At 42.5% G+C, this 16,844-nt stretch overlaps 3 protein-coding genes across 3 annotated transcripts; all 3 read left to right on the top strand.

Annotated features, from left to right (window-relative positions):
• The first annotated feature begins 173 nt into the window (after window positions 1-173).
• On the top strand, window positions 174-5,733 carry f7l (coagulation factor VII, like). The gene is made up of 8 exons (XM_067405206.1): window positions 174-365; window positions 487-650; window positions 759-783; window positions 2,599-2,712; window positions 2,787-2,933; window positions 3,223-3,314; window positions 3,791-3,911; window positions 4,100-5,733. The coding sequence occupies exons 1-8, from the start codon at window positions 281-283 to the stop codon at window positions 4,645-4,647; spliced, it is 1,296 nt and encodes a 431-aa protein (XP_067261307.1). The 5' UTR covers window positions 174-280; the 3' UTR covers window positions 4,648-5,733.
• A 63-nt stretch (window positions 5,734-5,796) lies between these two features.
• f7 (coagulation factor VII) lies at window positions 5,797-9,352 on the top strand. The gene is made up of 8 exons (XM_067405205.1): window positions 5,797-5,918; window positions 6,001-6,164; window positions 6,508-6,532; window positions 6,620-6,736; window positions 7,047-7,187; window positions 7,373-7,497; window positions 7,596-7,716; window positions 8,572-9,352. Exons 1-8 carry the CDS (start codon window positions 5,858-5,860, stop codon window positions 9,129-9,131), a joined length of 1,314 nt encoding a protein of 437 aa, XP_067261306.1. The 5' UTR covers window positions 5,797-5,857; the 3' UTR covers window positions 9,132-9,352.
• Window positions 9,328-16,798, top strand: f7i (coagulation factor VIIi). Its single transcript, XM_067402569.1, is given in 9 exon segments — window positions 9,328-9,364; window positions 11,983-12,110; window positions 12,220-12,244; window positions 13,308-13,421; window positions 13,500-13,637; window positions 15,329-15,432; window positions 15,500-15,620; window positions 15,754-16,010; window positions 16,012-16,798. Coding segments are annotated over 9 exon segments (1,296 nt in total). The 3' UTR covers window positions 16,384-16,798.
• Window positions 16,799-16,844: the final 46 nt, after the last annotated feature.

Raw genomic sequence — 16,844 nt, forward strand, 5'->3', positions numbered from 1 at the left:
CTCAAAAGGATGTAAGGTTACCGTAACCCACACCTGAGAAACTGAAATATGAATTTAACACAAATCTACCTGCAAAGTTTGACCAGCATCTGGATGTGAAAGCAGGTTGTGTTGAATTAAAGGCACTGTCTATATTAATCTCATCACATCATAACTGACTGCATCAGTGGCTCCACCTGCTGGTGACACACAGAACAGCTTCAGTCAGTATTGTGCAATGATCTGCTGTCTGACGCCCACATGTGTCCAGACCAGACTTCGATCCTGAAGGTAAAACATCATGGAGTTCAAGCTGAACAGAATGAAGCTCTGCCACGCGATCCTGACGCTGCTCGCCGTCCCAGAGTGCTTTGGGGTTCAGTCAGGTGAGTGTGGAGATATCAAGAACGGTCGGATCTGTGTTTGTGAGGTCAGCCGTGTGTCGTTGCGTTTCTCATATGTGTTTACAGTGTAACGGTTTTCACTCACTGCTGTCATTATCTGCAGTGTTCCTCAGTAAGTCTGAGGCCAGCCGGCCGTTATCTCATCGTGTCAGGCGGGCGAACATCTTCCTGGAGGAGCTGAAGCTGGGAGATCTGGAGCGAGAGTGTCTGGAGGAGATCTGCTCGTATGAGGAGGCCAGAGAGATCTTCACCGTCCCAGCACAACTGGTGAGGAACAGAGTTAGTGTTAGAGGAGAACGAGACGCTCCAGACAGTCATGAAACCTTGAGTGTTTGAGATGAGACAAATCTAACAGATTCTCCTGTTGTGTTCCAGGAGGATTTCTGGAAGAAATATACAGGTAAACCCGATTGAACAATACATTACATTTCATGAGGAATTACATGTCAAAATAGTTTTGAAAATTTAAAAATTACAAAAGAACTGCTTAAAAACTGCATAGCAACGAACTGACAACCACTCACAACTCCAAAGCAACGACCTGACAACCACTCAGAACTCTTTAGCAACGACCTGACAACCACTCACAACTCCATAGCAACAACCTGACAACCACTCAGAACTCTTTAGCAACGACCTGACAACCACTCACAACTCTTTAGCAACGACCTGACAACCACTCACAACTCCATAGCAACAACCTGACAACCACTCAGAACTCCAAAGCAACGACCTGACAACCACTCACAACTCCAAAGCAACGACCTGACAACCACTCAGAACTCTTTAGCAACGACCTGACAACCACTCACAACTCCATAGCAACAACCTGACAACCACTCAGAACTCTTTAGCAACGACCTGACAACCACTCACAACTCTTTAGCAACGACCTGACAACCACTCACAACTCCATAGCAACAACCTGACAACCACTCAGAACTCCAAAGCAACGACCTGACAACCACTCAGAACTCCTTATCAACGACCTGACAACCACTCACAACTCCATAGCAACAACCTGACAACCACTCACAACTGCAAAGCAACGACCCGACAACCACTCAGAACTCCTTATCAACGACCTGACAACCACTCAGAACTCCATAGCAATGACCCGACAACCACTCAGAACTCCATGGCAACGACCTGACAACCACTCAGAACTCCAAAGCAACGACCCGACAACCACTCAGAACTCCTTATCAACGACCTGGCAAACACTCATAACTCCATAGCAACGACCTGACAACCACTCAGAACTCCATAGCAATGACCCGACAACCACTCAGAGCTCCATAACAACGACCTGACAACCACTCAGAACTCCATAGCAATGACCCGACAACCACTCACAACTCCATAGCAACGACCTGGCAACCACTCAGAACTCCGTAGCATCAACCTGACAACCACTCAGAACTCCATAGCAACGACCTGACAACCACTCAGAACTCCATAGCAATGACCCGACAACCACTCAGAACTCCATAGCATCAACCTGACAACCACTCAGAACTCCATAGCAACGACCTGACAACCACTCAGAACTCCATAGCAATGACCTGACAACCACTCAGAACTCCATAGCAATGACCCGACAACCACTCAGAGCTCCATAACAACGACCTGACAACCACTCAGAACTCCATAGCATCGACCTGACGACCACTCAGAACTCCATAGCAATGACCCGACAACCACTCAGAACTCCATAGCAACCACCTGACAACCACTCAAAATTCAATGACCTGACAACCACTCAGAACTCCATAGCAATGACCCGACAACCACTCAGATCTCCATAGCAACAACCTAACAACCAATCAGAACTCCATAGCAACGACCTGACAAACACTCAAAATTCAATGCCTTGAAAACCACTCAAAACTCCATATCAACAACCTAACAACCACTCAGAACTCCATAGCAACGACCTGACAACCACTCAGAATTAAATGACCTGACAACCACTCAGAACTCCATAGCAACGACCTAACAACCACTCAGAACTCCATAGCAATGACCTAACAACCACTCAGAACTCCATAGCAATGACCTAACAACCACTCAGAACTCCATAGCAACGACCTGACAACTACTCAGAACATAGCAACGACCTGACAACCACTCAGAACTCCATAGCAACAACCACACAGCCACACACTCCCCTCAGTGTCTTCCGATCCTGTGATTCTGCCGTTTGCCTCTTCAGAGGTGGATTTCTGTGATTCGGGACCGTGTCAGAACGGAGCCACATGTGTGGATCACATGGACACCTACATCTGCATCTGTCCAATGAACTTCGAGGGGCGACACTGTGACAAAGGTAACGCTCAAACATCAGCAGCATCACAGTGCTGAACATCTCCTCACGTTTCAATCCTGTCGTCCGTCCCACAGAAATATCCCCACCCAGTTCCTACGGATGTCTGTACCGGAACGGCGGCTGCGAACACTTCTGTGTGGAGATCACCAATTCGACTCATCGCTGTGATTGTGCTCCCGGATACACACTGCACACAGACAACAGCAGCTGTGTGCCGCAGGGTGCGTCTCAAACACACACACACATCTGTGCACTGTCTAGACAACAACACACACACACTTGTAGTGTGCTACACTTCACAGACTTGCAGCATCGTATAACTCTTCTCCCATGGCCTCATGGGATAGTAAAGAGTCCATCAGATGCACACACTACTCTTTTCATGCCAAATATAGTAGTAGGGAAGTAGGCATCTTCGGACGGGTCCAATGCACATGATAACAGTAAAATCTCTGTTTTGTGCTGTTAGGCCACAGTGTTGTTGATGTAAACCCAAGCTGTATTTCTCAGGTGGTTTCCCGTGTGGCAGGCTGGTGGAGATGGGCGCGGGTCCGAGGATAGTGAAGGGCGTCGTGTGTCCTAAAGGACAGTGTCCTTGGCAGGTGAGGATTCATGACTGAATGACTGAATCATGCACCACTAAAGAAAAAATAAAAAGGTAATTGGGACTTTTTATCTCACAATTCTGACTTTTTTTCTCACAACTGTGGTATATAATGTCCAATTCTGAGAGAAAAAAATTGACTTTTTTTGACTTTATAACTCGCAATTGTGAGTTCTGCTGTCTGTTTTTCACAAACACAACTGCGAGATATAAACTCGAAATTCTGAGAAAAAAAGTCAAGAAACTCGAAATTCTGAGAAAAAAAGTCAAGAAACTCGAAATTCTGAGAAAAAAGTCAGAATTGTGAAGTGAAGAGAATGTGAAGAGAACCTTTTGTGGAATGGAAAGATTCTAAGGATGTTAAAGGTTCTTCAATGCTTTATTTTGAAGAGTGTGAATCCATTTCGTCCTTCAGATCCGTTGTCTCTGTTTGTTTGTTTTCTCAGTCAATGTCTCTGTCCGTCTCCTCCACAGGCTTTACTCGAGTATGCTGGAGTGTATAAATGCGGTGGAGTTATTCTAGATTCCCAATGGATTGTCACCGCGGCTCATTGTGTCTGGAATAAAGATCCATCCCTCTTACAAGTGACAGTCGGTAAGACTTAGTCTTGACTTAGTCATGAACTACCGTCATTATAAGGGTTTGTCTCTGGAGTTGTCACAGGATCCAGTAATGTTAAGAATAATGCTGCGAAATTAACTTGAATAAACGCAAGGAGTTGTTCGTATAACGCTGGTTCTGTTGATGTTCCTCCTCTCAGATCATTTTCTCTTCTCCTGCAGGTGAACACATACTCGATAAAGATGAAGGAACAGAACAGAAGAGGAAAGTGTCTAAAGTGATCATCCACCCGCGGTACAACCACTCCAGCACGGACAGTGACATCGCACTGCTGCATCTCCGCAGCCCCGTCACGCTCGACCGCTTCGCCCTTCCCGCCTGCCTTCCTCCAGCTAACGGCACATTCGGACGCACCATAGGAGCCATCCGCATGTCCACCGTCAGCGGGTGGGGTCGCATGGCGCAGTCGGGACCGCCGTCTCAGGTTCTCCAGAGGCTGGAGGTGCCGAGGGTCTCCTTAGACGAGTGTCGGGCAAACTCGGGTCTGAAGGTGACCAGGAACATGCTGTGCGCCGGCTTCATCGAGGGCGGCCGTGACTCCTGTCAGGGGGACAGCGGAGGGCCGCTGGTCACCCGCTACAGAAACACATGGTTCCTGACAGGAATCGTGAGCTGGGGCAAAGGCTGTGCACGCGCCAACGTCTACGGCATCTACACGCGGGTGTCCGTCTTTGTGGAGTGGATTCTTAAGACCATGGCCAGCGCATGAATACAAGTGTTTCTGAATGTTGTGTAAGGTGAAGTGTGTTCAGATTCACGTTCACAGTCACTCAAGTCAGTCATTAGCTATGTTTCCATTGACCAGTTTTTATGTGAATTTTGGCGTATTGTGTGTAAAAATTTTGGATGGAATTGCCAAGAGGCACATGAACTGATAATTTTTTTAATCCAATAAGAAGACATGCACATAAATTACGATAGTTTTATAGAATAAATCCCTCAATGCACAACAAAAAACTCATTGGAAAACCTTGGAAATTGGTGCAAAATATAAAACTGTAAGTTGCTGCAGTCTGGCTTTTTTCCTCCATCATAAAAGAGTTTCATCTCAAAGCATCAGACGAAACACAATAAACGCTGTCATGTTCTCTTTCGCTCGGAAGCAGATGCCTTGAAATGCGATTTTTTTTATAAAAATGAGCATAAAAATACACCCAATTAAGGAGGATAATTTTTTTATCCAATAAGAAGACATGCATAAACTATATTGGAAACACATTTACTGAATAAATCCCTTGATGCGCAACAAAAGCCTCGTGTGATTGGATAACTGGACTAACCAGCAGACCAATGGCATCACAGCATCTCAAATGTTGCTTTGTTGGTTCTGAAACGTCTGAGTCAAAGTCTCTCATCAGAATGATTTGGTTTAATTCCCTCCAGAAGCGTCTCACACGATTGTGTTCCCAAAAAGATCACATGACAGTGTTTATTGTGTTTCGTCTGACGCTCTGAGACCAACTCATTCATGATGGAGGGAAAAAGAGACACTACCATTTTTATTACTGTTATTTTGAGCAAATTACCCAGGAAGTGATGATATTGTTCTCTTGAACACATGGGATGGAAACACCGCTTTATATGCAAATGTTTTATGCCATATTCCAGTTTTCAAGTTAAATTCGCAACTTCCCGAAGAGTGACGCTTCCACAACATTGAATATTGGCACTGGCAAACACCAGAACATGTACTTTTGCAATTAAAGATAATGGCACACTTGTGAGTATATATAATAATCATTAGCGTAACCCTAAAATTTGTATTATATGTGAAAAATAAATGTTTTCAAATGTTGTCCTTTGTCTTGTCATCTCTGTGGTTCAGTAAGGGAGGGTTTTTTGAGCTCTGAGGGGCGGAGAGTATTTACACTTCAGACCTTTGAACCTGCAGCACTAGACAAACTCAAGCGCTGGTCAACATGCGTCTCCTGTCAGTCTTTAATGTCCTCTTGAGTCTTTACTGTTGTCATTCGGCTACAGGTAACTAAACCAGCTATACAAGCAGTCGCAGTAGTGTTTATTTCGAGAGTGTTTCATATTGTACGTGTGTGTGTGTTCACAGTGTTCATGGGAAGGGACGGGGCTCATGAGGTATTGATCCGGACCAAGCGGGCAAACTCGGGTTGGTTCGAGGAGATGAAGATGGGTAATCTGGAGAGGGAGTGTCTGGAGGAGAAGTGTTCGTATGAGGAGGCGCGGGAGGTGTTCGAACACACTGAGGCTACTGTCAGTATTACATGTGACAAACAAACGTGTTCAGTGATTGATACATGTTGTCTAGAAAACTAGTGTTTGAATGTGATGTTAATCTTAACCTGAAGGATTGAAGTTGTATATTTTATTAGTGTAATGCCTAATTTATACTGAGATGGAGGCACAAAAGTGCTTCTGCAGTGGCATTTAGGTGTCTTTATGTCCGTTTAAGGAGGCATAAACGTATTTACTAGGGTCAGAGCAACATGATAGTCTGGCTTTTATGTGGCGTTGCGTCTGAAATTAGAGCAGCCTTATGTGTAAAGATGCTTTAACTATTTATGACAAATGTTTAACTGATATCTCCTCCACACAGGATGAGTTCTGGAAGATCTACAATGGTGAGTTTTGAAGATATGTGACTTTTTGCTATATGACATTTTCCTTCATTCTGTGTAATAACGATGAATCTTTACATTCGTCTGCAGTTAAAGATCATTGCAAATCAAATCCATGTGAGAATAACGGGCTCTGCATGAGCCAGAACGCAGAATCCTACACGTGTCTGTGTACGCCGGGCTTCAGCGGACGCAACTGTGAGCGCGGTGAGAGCAGACGCCGAAATACTCTACTCAACATAGCGCTGGGAACTCAATAAGCTTTTTTGTAAACAAGACAAGGCAAAAAATCTATGTTAATATTGTAGTAGATAATCATTTCTCAACCATATCTAATGTAAAGAACAAGGCATTTGTGCTCCAAAAAGTCTCTACTACATATGTGAAGCTTTTCTGAAGAGAATTTGGTGTTCAGAAAAAGTAAAATGAAAACCGTCACGTCCTTGAGGTTAAAGAACAAACACATTCCTGATTCAGGCACAAGAACATTTTTCCCTAATCTCCTTTGACTCCTCAGCGATTAAAGACGTTCCTGACTCCTGCCTGCACGATAACGGCCGCTGCGAGCACTTCTGCGTGGAGGAGGATGGTCAGCGCAACTGTTCCTGTGTAGATGGATATTTCTTAGGGTCAGATGGCCAGAACTGTCTGACAAATGGTGAGAAAATCACAAAACACAATGGATAACTTTTCAGAATTAAGCCCTGCCCTACATTTGTTCTTGCTCCAGGAGAACAGGGATAAAAAGACTAGTGCAACTTCCCTTTAATCCCGAGCGGTTCAATACAGTCCTGCCTTGCTTGCTTAATTACATTGAGAATTAAAACATTATAACTGTTACAGAGGCTTTTCCGTGTGGGAAGGTTCCACTTCTCCAGGGTGGAAGAGCTGCTACCAACCTTCAGGAGGATCCGAGGTCTCGTATCGTTGGTGGAGCCGAATGTCCTAAAGGTCACTGTCCGTGGCAGGTATCAGCAGTGACCGTCACAGAACACACATGTTGAAGTGTCATTCTGGACTCTACTGTCAAACATCTGTGTGTGTGTGTGTGTGTGTTGATGGACAGGTGCTGCTGAAGTACGGCGACAAGGGCTTCTGTGGAGGTGTGATCTATAAACCCACCTGGATCCTCACAGCCGCGCACTGCTTAGAAAAAATCGATGTCAAGTTTCTCAAGATAGTCGCAGGTACAGTCGCTCTCAGAGTTATTAAACATCATGAAAACACAACAACTGCTTCAAGGCATGCCAAATTTCACATAACGTGTCAAATTCACTTCTTATACCGTGTCCTAAACAGACAAAACCAGATGTTTTTCCATGTTTTAACAGGAGATTCTGTTTGTGACGTCACTGCTGGATAATTGTCCCTGCAACGATAATCTCAGATGCTGATTATGTGCTTTATTTAATGTAAAAAAAAACTTTAATATGAGTCTGAATATCATTTATTGCCATATTGAAAATGACAATGGATAATTCACCTCCGATTCTGAAAATAAGTGAAAGGAAACAAGAACGTTCAAACTGTGAACAAACAAGTGTCCAGTCACTTAGTATGTATCTATAATAATGTTAAAATTGTGTAATATTTATGAATTTGATTATTTATCCATTCAGTTGCGAGTGCAGTGCGCTTGCAGAGACTCCGCCCACACCCTCTTCTGATTGGCTGTGATTTTTTGATTGATTTGGTTGCGAGTGCAGTGCGCTTGCAGAGACTCCGCCCACACCCTCTTCTGATTGGCTGTGATTTTTGGATTGATTTGGTTGCGAGTGCAGTGCGCTTGCAGAGAGACTCCGCCCACACTCTCTTCTGATTGGCTGTGGTTTTTGATTGATTTGGTTGCGAATGCAAGTAGTCTCATCACGTGGTGTCTGGTTAGGGCATGGTGTTAATCAAAATGCTTGATTTTAATGAAAACACAGTCACTAACCCTTTATTAACTGAAAAAAGCCTGAGAATGTTGTAAAGTATTTGTTAAGATTGTCAGTGAATATATATATATTTAAATATACCTCTTCTGTTATCCTGTGACTCAGGTGAGCATGACATCGAGGTGGATGAAGGCACAGAACAGGTCATCCAGGTGGAGGAGATGCTCATACACCCCAGCTATGTGTCCACGACCGCAGACAGTGACATCGCACTGCTGCGTCTGCGCAGGCCCATCGTCTACAGCACGTACGCCGTTCCCGTTTGCCTGCCTCTGCGCGACATGGCCGAGCGCGTGCTGTGGGCCGTCAGCAAGCACACGGTGAGCGGCTGGGGCAAACGCAGTGAGGACGGACCCACCTCACGCTTACTGCGCCAGCTGCGTGTGCCGCGCATCCGCACGCAAGAGTGTGTCGAGAACAGCAAAGTGGTGCTCACCAGCAACATGTTCTGTGCCGGATACATCGAGGGAAAGGAGGACTCGTGTAAAGGGGACAGCGGTGGGCCGCTGGTGACCCGCTACAGGAACACCACGTTCCTGCTGGGGATCGTGAGCTGGGGGAGAGGCTGTGCCCGTCCGGGATCCTACGGCATCTACACGCGTGTCTCCAACTACCTGCAATGGATCCACGAACATACGGCGAATTCCACACAAATTAATCATTAAAGATTCTGCTCTATTTATGTCTGATTATGTCTGTGTTTGGCATTTTTATCCTCTCAATGGTTTGGCCGTCATTAACTCATTCACAAATAAAAAATTCAGTAGAATGAAAATGATCTTATGTGTTTTATATGACTCTGTGTGTGTGTGTGTGTGTTTGTGTAAAGGTGAGGCACATGTATGCTTGGCAAAATTTCCAATGGGAATCCACACGGATTTCCATCATGTTCGAGTTGGTCACACAAATTCTGCCCTAACCAGGCGTGATGCGATAAGATTCCAGTGACAAGCAGTTTGTCTGTCCACACCAGATGTGACATGACTACGAGACGCAAAAAAATCAATCAAAAATCACAGCCAACCAGAAGAGTGTGTGGGCGGAGTCTCTCCGCAAGTGCACGGCATTCGCAACGAAAGTACATAATCAAATTTATAAATATTACAACATTTTACAGTTAGTAAAAATACATACGTGAGTGAAACAATCTTTGTAATAGAATATGTTTTGTTGTTCGCAGTTTTAACCCTCTGGAGGCTGAGGCTGATTTGGGGCCTGGAGAAGTTTTGACATGCCCTGACATTTGTGCTTATTTCAGTTATTCATAAACATATTAATGGAAAAAGTGTCATTACACTGTATTAAGCACAAACTAGGCTACCATAATATGTGAGGAACATGTTTGTATTTTTTAAGGAATAACGTTTATGCATGGTTATTGAAAAAACAAAAAACTTAAGTCACTGAAATAAGGCCAAAAAAATAATATTAAATCTGTGTTCACAAGACTTCGGGTATTGGGGGTTGTAGACTAGAGTTTTTGCTTCAGAATTATGTAAAAATTATGCTGCCTACTCCTTCATATAAAACAATAGAGAGATTTAAATTTTCTAAAACATCTTTGGTCAAGAAACAGTATGCGTGGAGGCGTGAATCATCATGAATAATGGGTGATTCTCACCTGAGAAGACAAAAGAATCGCATAAAGAGCTCTAATAAGCTGCATAAATAATGAGCTCTTTCAGACAGGTAGGCTGTGAAAAAACCCTCTGTGATCATGTCAAACATACAGAAAAAACAGCAATACTGTGAAATATTATTACAATTTAAAATAATAGTATTCTATTATATTCTTTAAAATATAATGTATTTCTGTGATGCAAGGTGTCTGAACAATTATGTTACCTCTATGGCATTTCATATAGGCTTTTAGCTTAGAAGCATGCACTTTTGGAGAAATATTGATGGACTCTCATATGTTTATGTCAATGTTCTATACAGAGGAGTAATTATTCAATATTTATTGTCATTACTATGAGCGCTGGATACTGTGTTTTCAATTCATACTTGCAGCCGGAGGGCGCTCTGTGCACCTTTAGTCCACAAATGCCTGCTAAAGAAGAATAGGCAATCCAGGAACTAACCGAACTAACAGAGGCCAGAGATCGCTAACTATGGCTATTCAAAACACTTTTCAAGACAATAAATACACGATTGAGACGATGAATGCATGCATTGACTCAGAATTTGCGTCTGAATAGCGCTGGCTCCGTGGGCGTGGCCGCATTAGCGGATAATGAGGTGAATCACGGACTTCTGACATGGCTCTCTTTTCATACAGATTACATAAACAGAGAATATTTGTTTTCGATTTGACTTACACGATTTAAAACCTGACATTTCAACGTTTTTTTTTAGACAGAAGTCTCATTTTTTAGTGATTAGTATTCACTAAGTTACAGTTCATTTTCTGAGAACTATCAGATTGGACTTCGTTCAGAGGGAGACGCGAGATCACGCATCATGTTAGTTTTCTTTATTTTACGAAAAGCACAACATTTTGTTTTCACTCTGAGTGTACACAAATAAAAGAAGATAGTCCACAGATTAAAATGGTGTATAACTCTTAATTGTATGTGAAACATTGACAGAGTATTTTGAGTCTCTTTCACACTGGTAAGAAAAAAAACGCGGTGGTATCGCCGGCAATACCCTCAGACCTCAGAGTGTTAATGTTTGTTTTGTTTTTATTTTCAAGATTGGAGGTGAATTTTCCATTGTTGCTTTTGTACGGTTATAAATGATATTCAAACTCACATCAAAATAAATAAAGCACATAATCAGCACCTGAGATTATCATTGTCATACTTTGTATGTTGTTTCAGCAGCGACGACGCAGAAATAGAAACAGTTACTAAAATAGAATCCACAGTCCCTCGTCACGGCTTGTTAGGACAAAAACTCTAAATAACATGGAAAAGATACATTTTATTGAGCCTTGCATCTGGTTTGGACATGCTGTAATAGTTAAAATAGGGCTAATAAATGTTTTAGTACCGGTTGAAAATGCTCTGTGTGAGACTTTTAAAGTAAGCAAAAAAGTAGCGCTATACTTTTCTTCTCTATTGTGACGTATATCCGAGTGAAACGCTTCACAAACAAGAACAAATGTAGGGCGGGGCTTGAATTTGTCTGTGGGGAATTGATTAGAAGTTTGTTGTTTGCTATTGGTGGATCTCATGTGAGTGACAGGTTGCCCTGCCCTCTTTATCAGAGAAGAGATGTCGCTGCAAGAAGGAGGAGAAATTATTTTGATTGAAGATTATGAGGCACACGAATTAAAAACAATAATAATGTGCACAGAACAATCATTTAGAATAAACACATAAACAAAGAATTGTCCATTTTGATTTCATGCCTGGGGTGTATTTGGGCCAGTAATCAGTGAATCTCATGAAGCCCCTCACACAAGCTAAATACCATCAGCAGCCCTTTGCTCCGGTCGATCGGTAATTTCAGTCTCCGTGTCTCTCATCGGGATTCTGAGGAAACTTTGACCACGCGCATGTCCGGCAGGGAAACATGAACACTTGTGCTGTTGTGTTGGTGTGCGTCCTGATATTTCACGAATCGAGCGCGAGTGCATCGAAGAAATCTGCGACTACGAGGAGGCGCGCGAGGTGTTCGAGGACGACACGAAGACGGTACCTCACTCATATTCATGCGTATATGTTATGTTATTATTTCTCATTTGCTATATTATTTAAATCTAACATATTATGTTTGTGAATTTGTTTTGTTTATCTTTTGCAGAAACAGTTTTGGTTGAGTTACTCCGGTGAGTAATGTGTCAAAATAAATGCGAAATAACATGACAACCATAGTTTCCTCAAAAACTCATATACAAATCTTACAGTAAATTAATAAGTGCTCCAGATTTTTTCTGACATTGTATTTAAGGCAAGACACCTCAGGTGAATAGGGTAAAAAAAAATTATGACAGCGCCATACTTCCCCAGCTGATTGATTACAAGATTTGTGTTGCTAGTTTTCTAAAATCTTATGTTTAAATATGCAAATAAGGCATTATCTAATTCAATATGCGCTAATTTGCGTACGTTTCTAGAACAACAAACTGAATATTGGATGACGTCAGGTTCAAAATTCTTTTAAAGTTTTTTGACATATTAAATTCAAAAGGTTTTTACGAGGGAATTGTGTCTCATTCTTTTTATCACTCAGATTTTATCATTCAGAAAATACTATCAACAGACAGAAAAAAAAAAATCACAATTTTTTTTTTTAGGAATAAAATGTTGTATAAAACCAGGCAAATTATATATCAACAAATCCCTCTGTAAAAACCTTTAGAATATAGATAGGAGTAAAACTGTAAAGTTTGGTGTATGTAAGTTCTGCTGAAGTGGAGATTTCTGACTCAGAGCAGGAGAAAAAACTCATTTTGAGAAAACAGCCTATAAAGATATTTACTGTAAATCTATAGATGCAAATAGATAAAGTGCTATAAAATAAACAATTAAAAGTGTATTTTTGGATATTTTCTTTCCACCAGTCTGAAAAAACACTATGAAAAGCCAAAAAGCACAAAATCTCAAAATTGACAGGTGCCTGAAAAAACTGTGTTTTTGCCTGTAGTGTCTTCCCTTAATAGTAGTAGTATAGTAATGACCACTGATTATCGCAGCGATGTTAACTGATTTCATTACTGGTAATTACATGTACTGCTGCTCTGGCAGAAACAGTATTTACATTATTGACCTGAAGTCAAAGGTTCTGTTTGTTCAAAAGGTGTTTGTTTTACCTCAGGTTTTGTCATATACATTCCTATAAATCCTTTTTAATGTTTGCTTGATTTATGCATGTAATTATCTACAAATAAGCGAAGGAGCCCTGCTTGACCAACCCGTGCAAGAACAACGGCACATGCGTTTATCTGGCCAACACCTACTACTGCCAGTGTCTGGAGGGGTTTGAGGGCAAATACTGTGAGAAGGGTAAGTGAACGTGACGACACGTGTGAAATAACGTGTTCTTTTGAAAGTTCATGTAGTGTTGATGTTTGTGACTGGTAGGGTTTGAGGAGACGCTGAAGTGTCAGTATGTGAACGGAGGCTGTGAGCAGTTCTGCGACGCTTCCGGACCCAGACGCACGTGCAGCTGTGCCGCGGGATACACACTCGGAGCTGATGGGACGTCTTGTGTTGCTCAAGGTGGGAAGAGTCCTGCGTTTATGAGTAGGAAAAATATATAAAGACAGACATACAAATTTCAAATCTCTTGAAGCTAGCAAAGTGTTTAAAAGTATTCTGAGACTGGAAGAGTTTGATTCGTGTTGTTCATGTCGAGAAGATGCTGTTTTCTGCTGCCAAAGCAAATCCACTTTGATGAGATTGATACGGTAAAAACGCCATCATTACTGTTCGAATCACTGTGAATCAAGAGCTGAGATTCAGATATGATAATGAGCGTTTGGTTTCTGGCCAATCAGAGCAGAGCAGCTCTCAGAAAGGCGGGGTTTAGAGAGACCGAATCTTTGAACAAACCATTTCAGACACTGAGAGAAAAGAGCTGATGGATATTATGGGAAAATTTGTGTTTTCTGATCTTGGATGCATGTAAACCAGACTCCAAAACAACATTAGGAACCTTTAGGGGCACTTTAAAGCTGCAGTAGGGAGTTTTTAGAAAACGTTGACTTAGCCTGAAAATTTGAACAAGCACAACTCACAGGTCACTCCCCCTTGCTCTCTGCTGCGCTACAGCCCTCCCTCCACAGCTCCTCCCCCATCACAACGGAGCCTGCCGTGAACGCGCAGGCTAGTAAGGCGGATAAACAGTTATGGCACATTCACTGGTACAGACGAAACATCAAAAATCATCAAAAGTTTGAAATATACTTGCGGTGGTAGCCGGGTGAAAAATCCTCCTATTACCCACAGCACAAAAATGGTCTACTACATGTGACAAACAACAAATAATGTGTGATTTTTAACAGTAATTTTATTTATTGAAATTTTAATTACATAGCATATTACATTTAATTACATACTAATATTATGCATTATTATGCAAAATTACAGCATTTAAATGGTTCAGTCTCGGTCAGTGAATGGGACACAGATTTTACTAGTAAAATTTATAAAATGAATAATATATGTGTCAAATAATGTTCTTAGTCTTTTCTTCCCGTGCGGGAGACTACAATAATTTACTATGAATTAAATGGAAATACAATTTATTGTGTAACCAAATACCAATAATGCCCAAAAGAAAAAGAAAAAACTTAGCATGTGACTTTTATTTATAAACAAGCCCGAAATACACAGGTACTCTTATTTTGAAATGTATGTACTATTGCAGGCTGATCCTTCAGATTCTTACAATCGTCTAAAACATTTTATATAAAGGCCATAAAGTAGACATTGTAATATTTCATCAACTTGAGTTCATTAGCAATCGCTTGGCATAAATCTGCGCTTTTCATTGATTGAGTGTCACTTTGAAGCAGTCTGAAGCGATGCTGCGTGAGCTTGTAGAACGCACAACAGCGCCCCCTTGTGACTTTGCAAAATGCAGCGCCCGTGGGAATGTTAGCAGAAGTAAACATTTCTGACGCACACATAACGAGCAGGTACGAAACGACTTGTTAATCGAACGCGGATGGTTTTATTATATTGGGCGGATATAAAAGTATAAGAGGATAAAAATAATAAAAGCAAAAATGTGTCTCCATATACGTGGGCGGCCGTTATTATACGTGGGCGACCCGCCCAAGTAAAGTCTATATGTGGGAAGCACTGGTTACCTACTGCAGCTTTAACTTTCAGGCAAGCTTTTGTCAAGCAAACATTCAATCTCTTGCAAAACCTTCCTTTTCTAGTTCAACTGTGTTTTGTTGCAGTTGAATATCCATGTGGAAAGGTTCCGCTTCAGAACAACACAGTTCATTCTCAAAAACAGACTGTGGGTGGAATTCACTGTCCCAGAGGTCACTGTCCTTGGCAGGTAACGGTAAATGTGCACATCGAATGAGAACAAGTGATCAAATGATGAGTTTGTTATTCGTCTCCAGGCGCTGATCGATTATAACGGTGAGAGTCTGTGTGGAGGGGCTCTTCTGGATGACAGCTGGGTCCTAACAGCTGCTCACTGCGTTCATCAGAAGGACATGAAGCGTTTGAAGGTCATCACAGGTATCTGAAGAGTGTGTGTTTGGATTATACAGTCAAGCAGCTTCACAGTAATAAACATGAAAAAACATCATTTCAGAATTCATCAATTATGATGTTGATCCAGTTTTGTTTACAGTAGTTGGTTTGTCCTCAGGTGATCATGACCTGGATGTGATGGACGGCCCGGAGGAGGCGTATGATGTTGCTGGTGTGGTTATCCATGAGAACTACGACCCCGTGTCACTGGATAGTGACCTGGCCCTCCTGAAGCTTCATGAAAAACTCAAGCGCTCTGCGTACGCCGTGCCCGTTTGCTTGCCCACGGCCGAGCTGGCACAGATCGAGCTCGCTGTCGTCCGCTTCCACACGCTCAGCGGATGGGGCAAGCGAACCGCAGGGGACAACATCCATTCGTCAAAGGGGCCTGAAAGCCCCGTCGTCCGCCACTCTGCAGCGGCTGGCCGTCCCTCTGTTGCCCACAGCGCAGTGTGTGTTGAGCAGCGGCGTCAACATCACCGCAAACATGTTCTGTGCGGGTTACGTCGAGGGCGGTCACGAGTCCTGCAGAGGACATGACGGAAGTCCGCTCGTCACCCGCTATGAGGGAACGTCCTTCCTGACGGGTGTCGTGTCGTGGGGTAAAGGCTGCGATCAGCCGGGGTACTACGGGATTTACACCAAAGTAGCTAACTTCTTAAAATGGATTGAAATTGTTATGAAAACCCCCATTGAGGGGCTGAATAATATCGGTGTATCTCCTGTTGAACAGTCCACTCACAATTAATGTCTTTACTAGAGGTTAATACACTCGTGACAATAAAGGTTTCGCAAGAATTGATCACTGAAAGGTTCTTTGGGGCATCAATAATGGACTCTCGTCTCGTGTGCCTAATTATAATCGTCATCCATCAAAACTACTAGCGTGACAATGGTTTGCTTTATCCAACCGAGAGATGTAGTTTAAGTTCTTGCAGCGGTACACTATTCCCTCCACCATCTCTGATGAAATCGGCCAGGTTTTGTCTGCATTAGGGATGTTTTGGACTGACTGTTTGAGTGCATTCGCTTACTGGATCCTTGGACTGAAAACTTTCCAAGAGGATCTGATCGAGAACATTGATTCCGCTATAATGTATTGATTGAGGGGCTGTTTTTTCACAACACCATTTTCAACTAAAAATGAAAAACATTTTATTTGTTTTGGCCATTCATTTACACGACAACAGCATTTTGGGGGCCTGAAAA

Source organism: Chanodichthys erythropterus, chromosome 12 (assembly GCF_024489055.1).
Source record: "Chanodichthys erythropterus isolate Z2021 chromosome 12, ASM2448905v1, whole genome shotgun sequence".
NCBI classification, from domain to species: Eukaryota; Metazoa; Chordata; class Actinopteri; order Cypriniformes; family Xenocyprididae; genus Chanodichthys; species Chanodichthys erythropterus.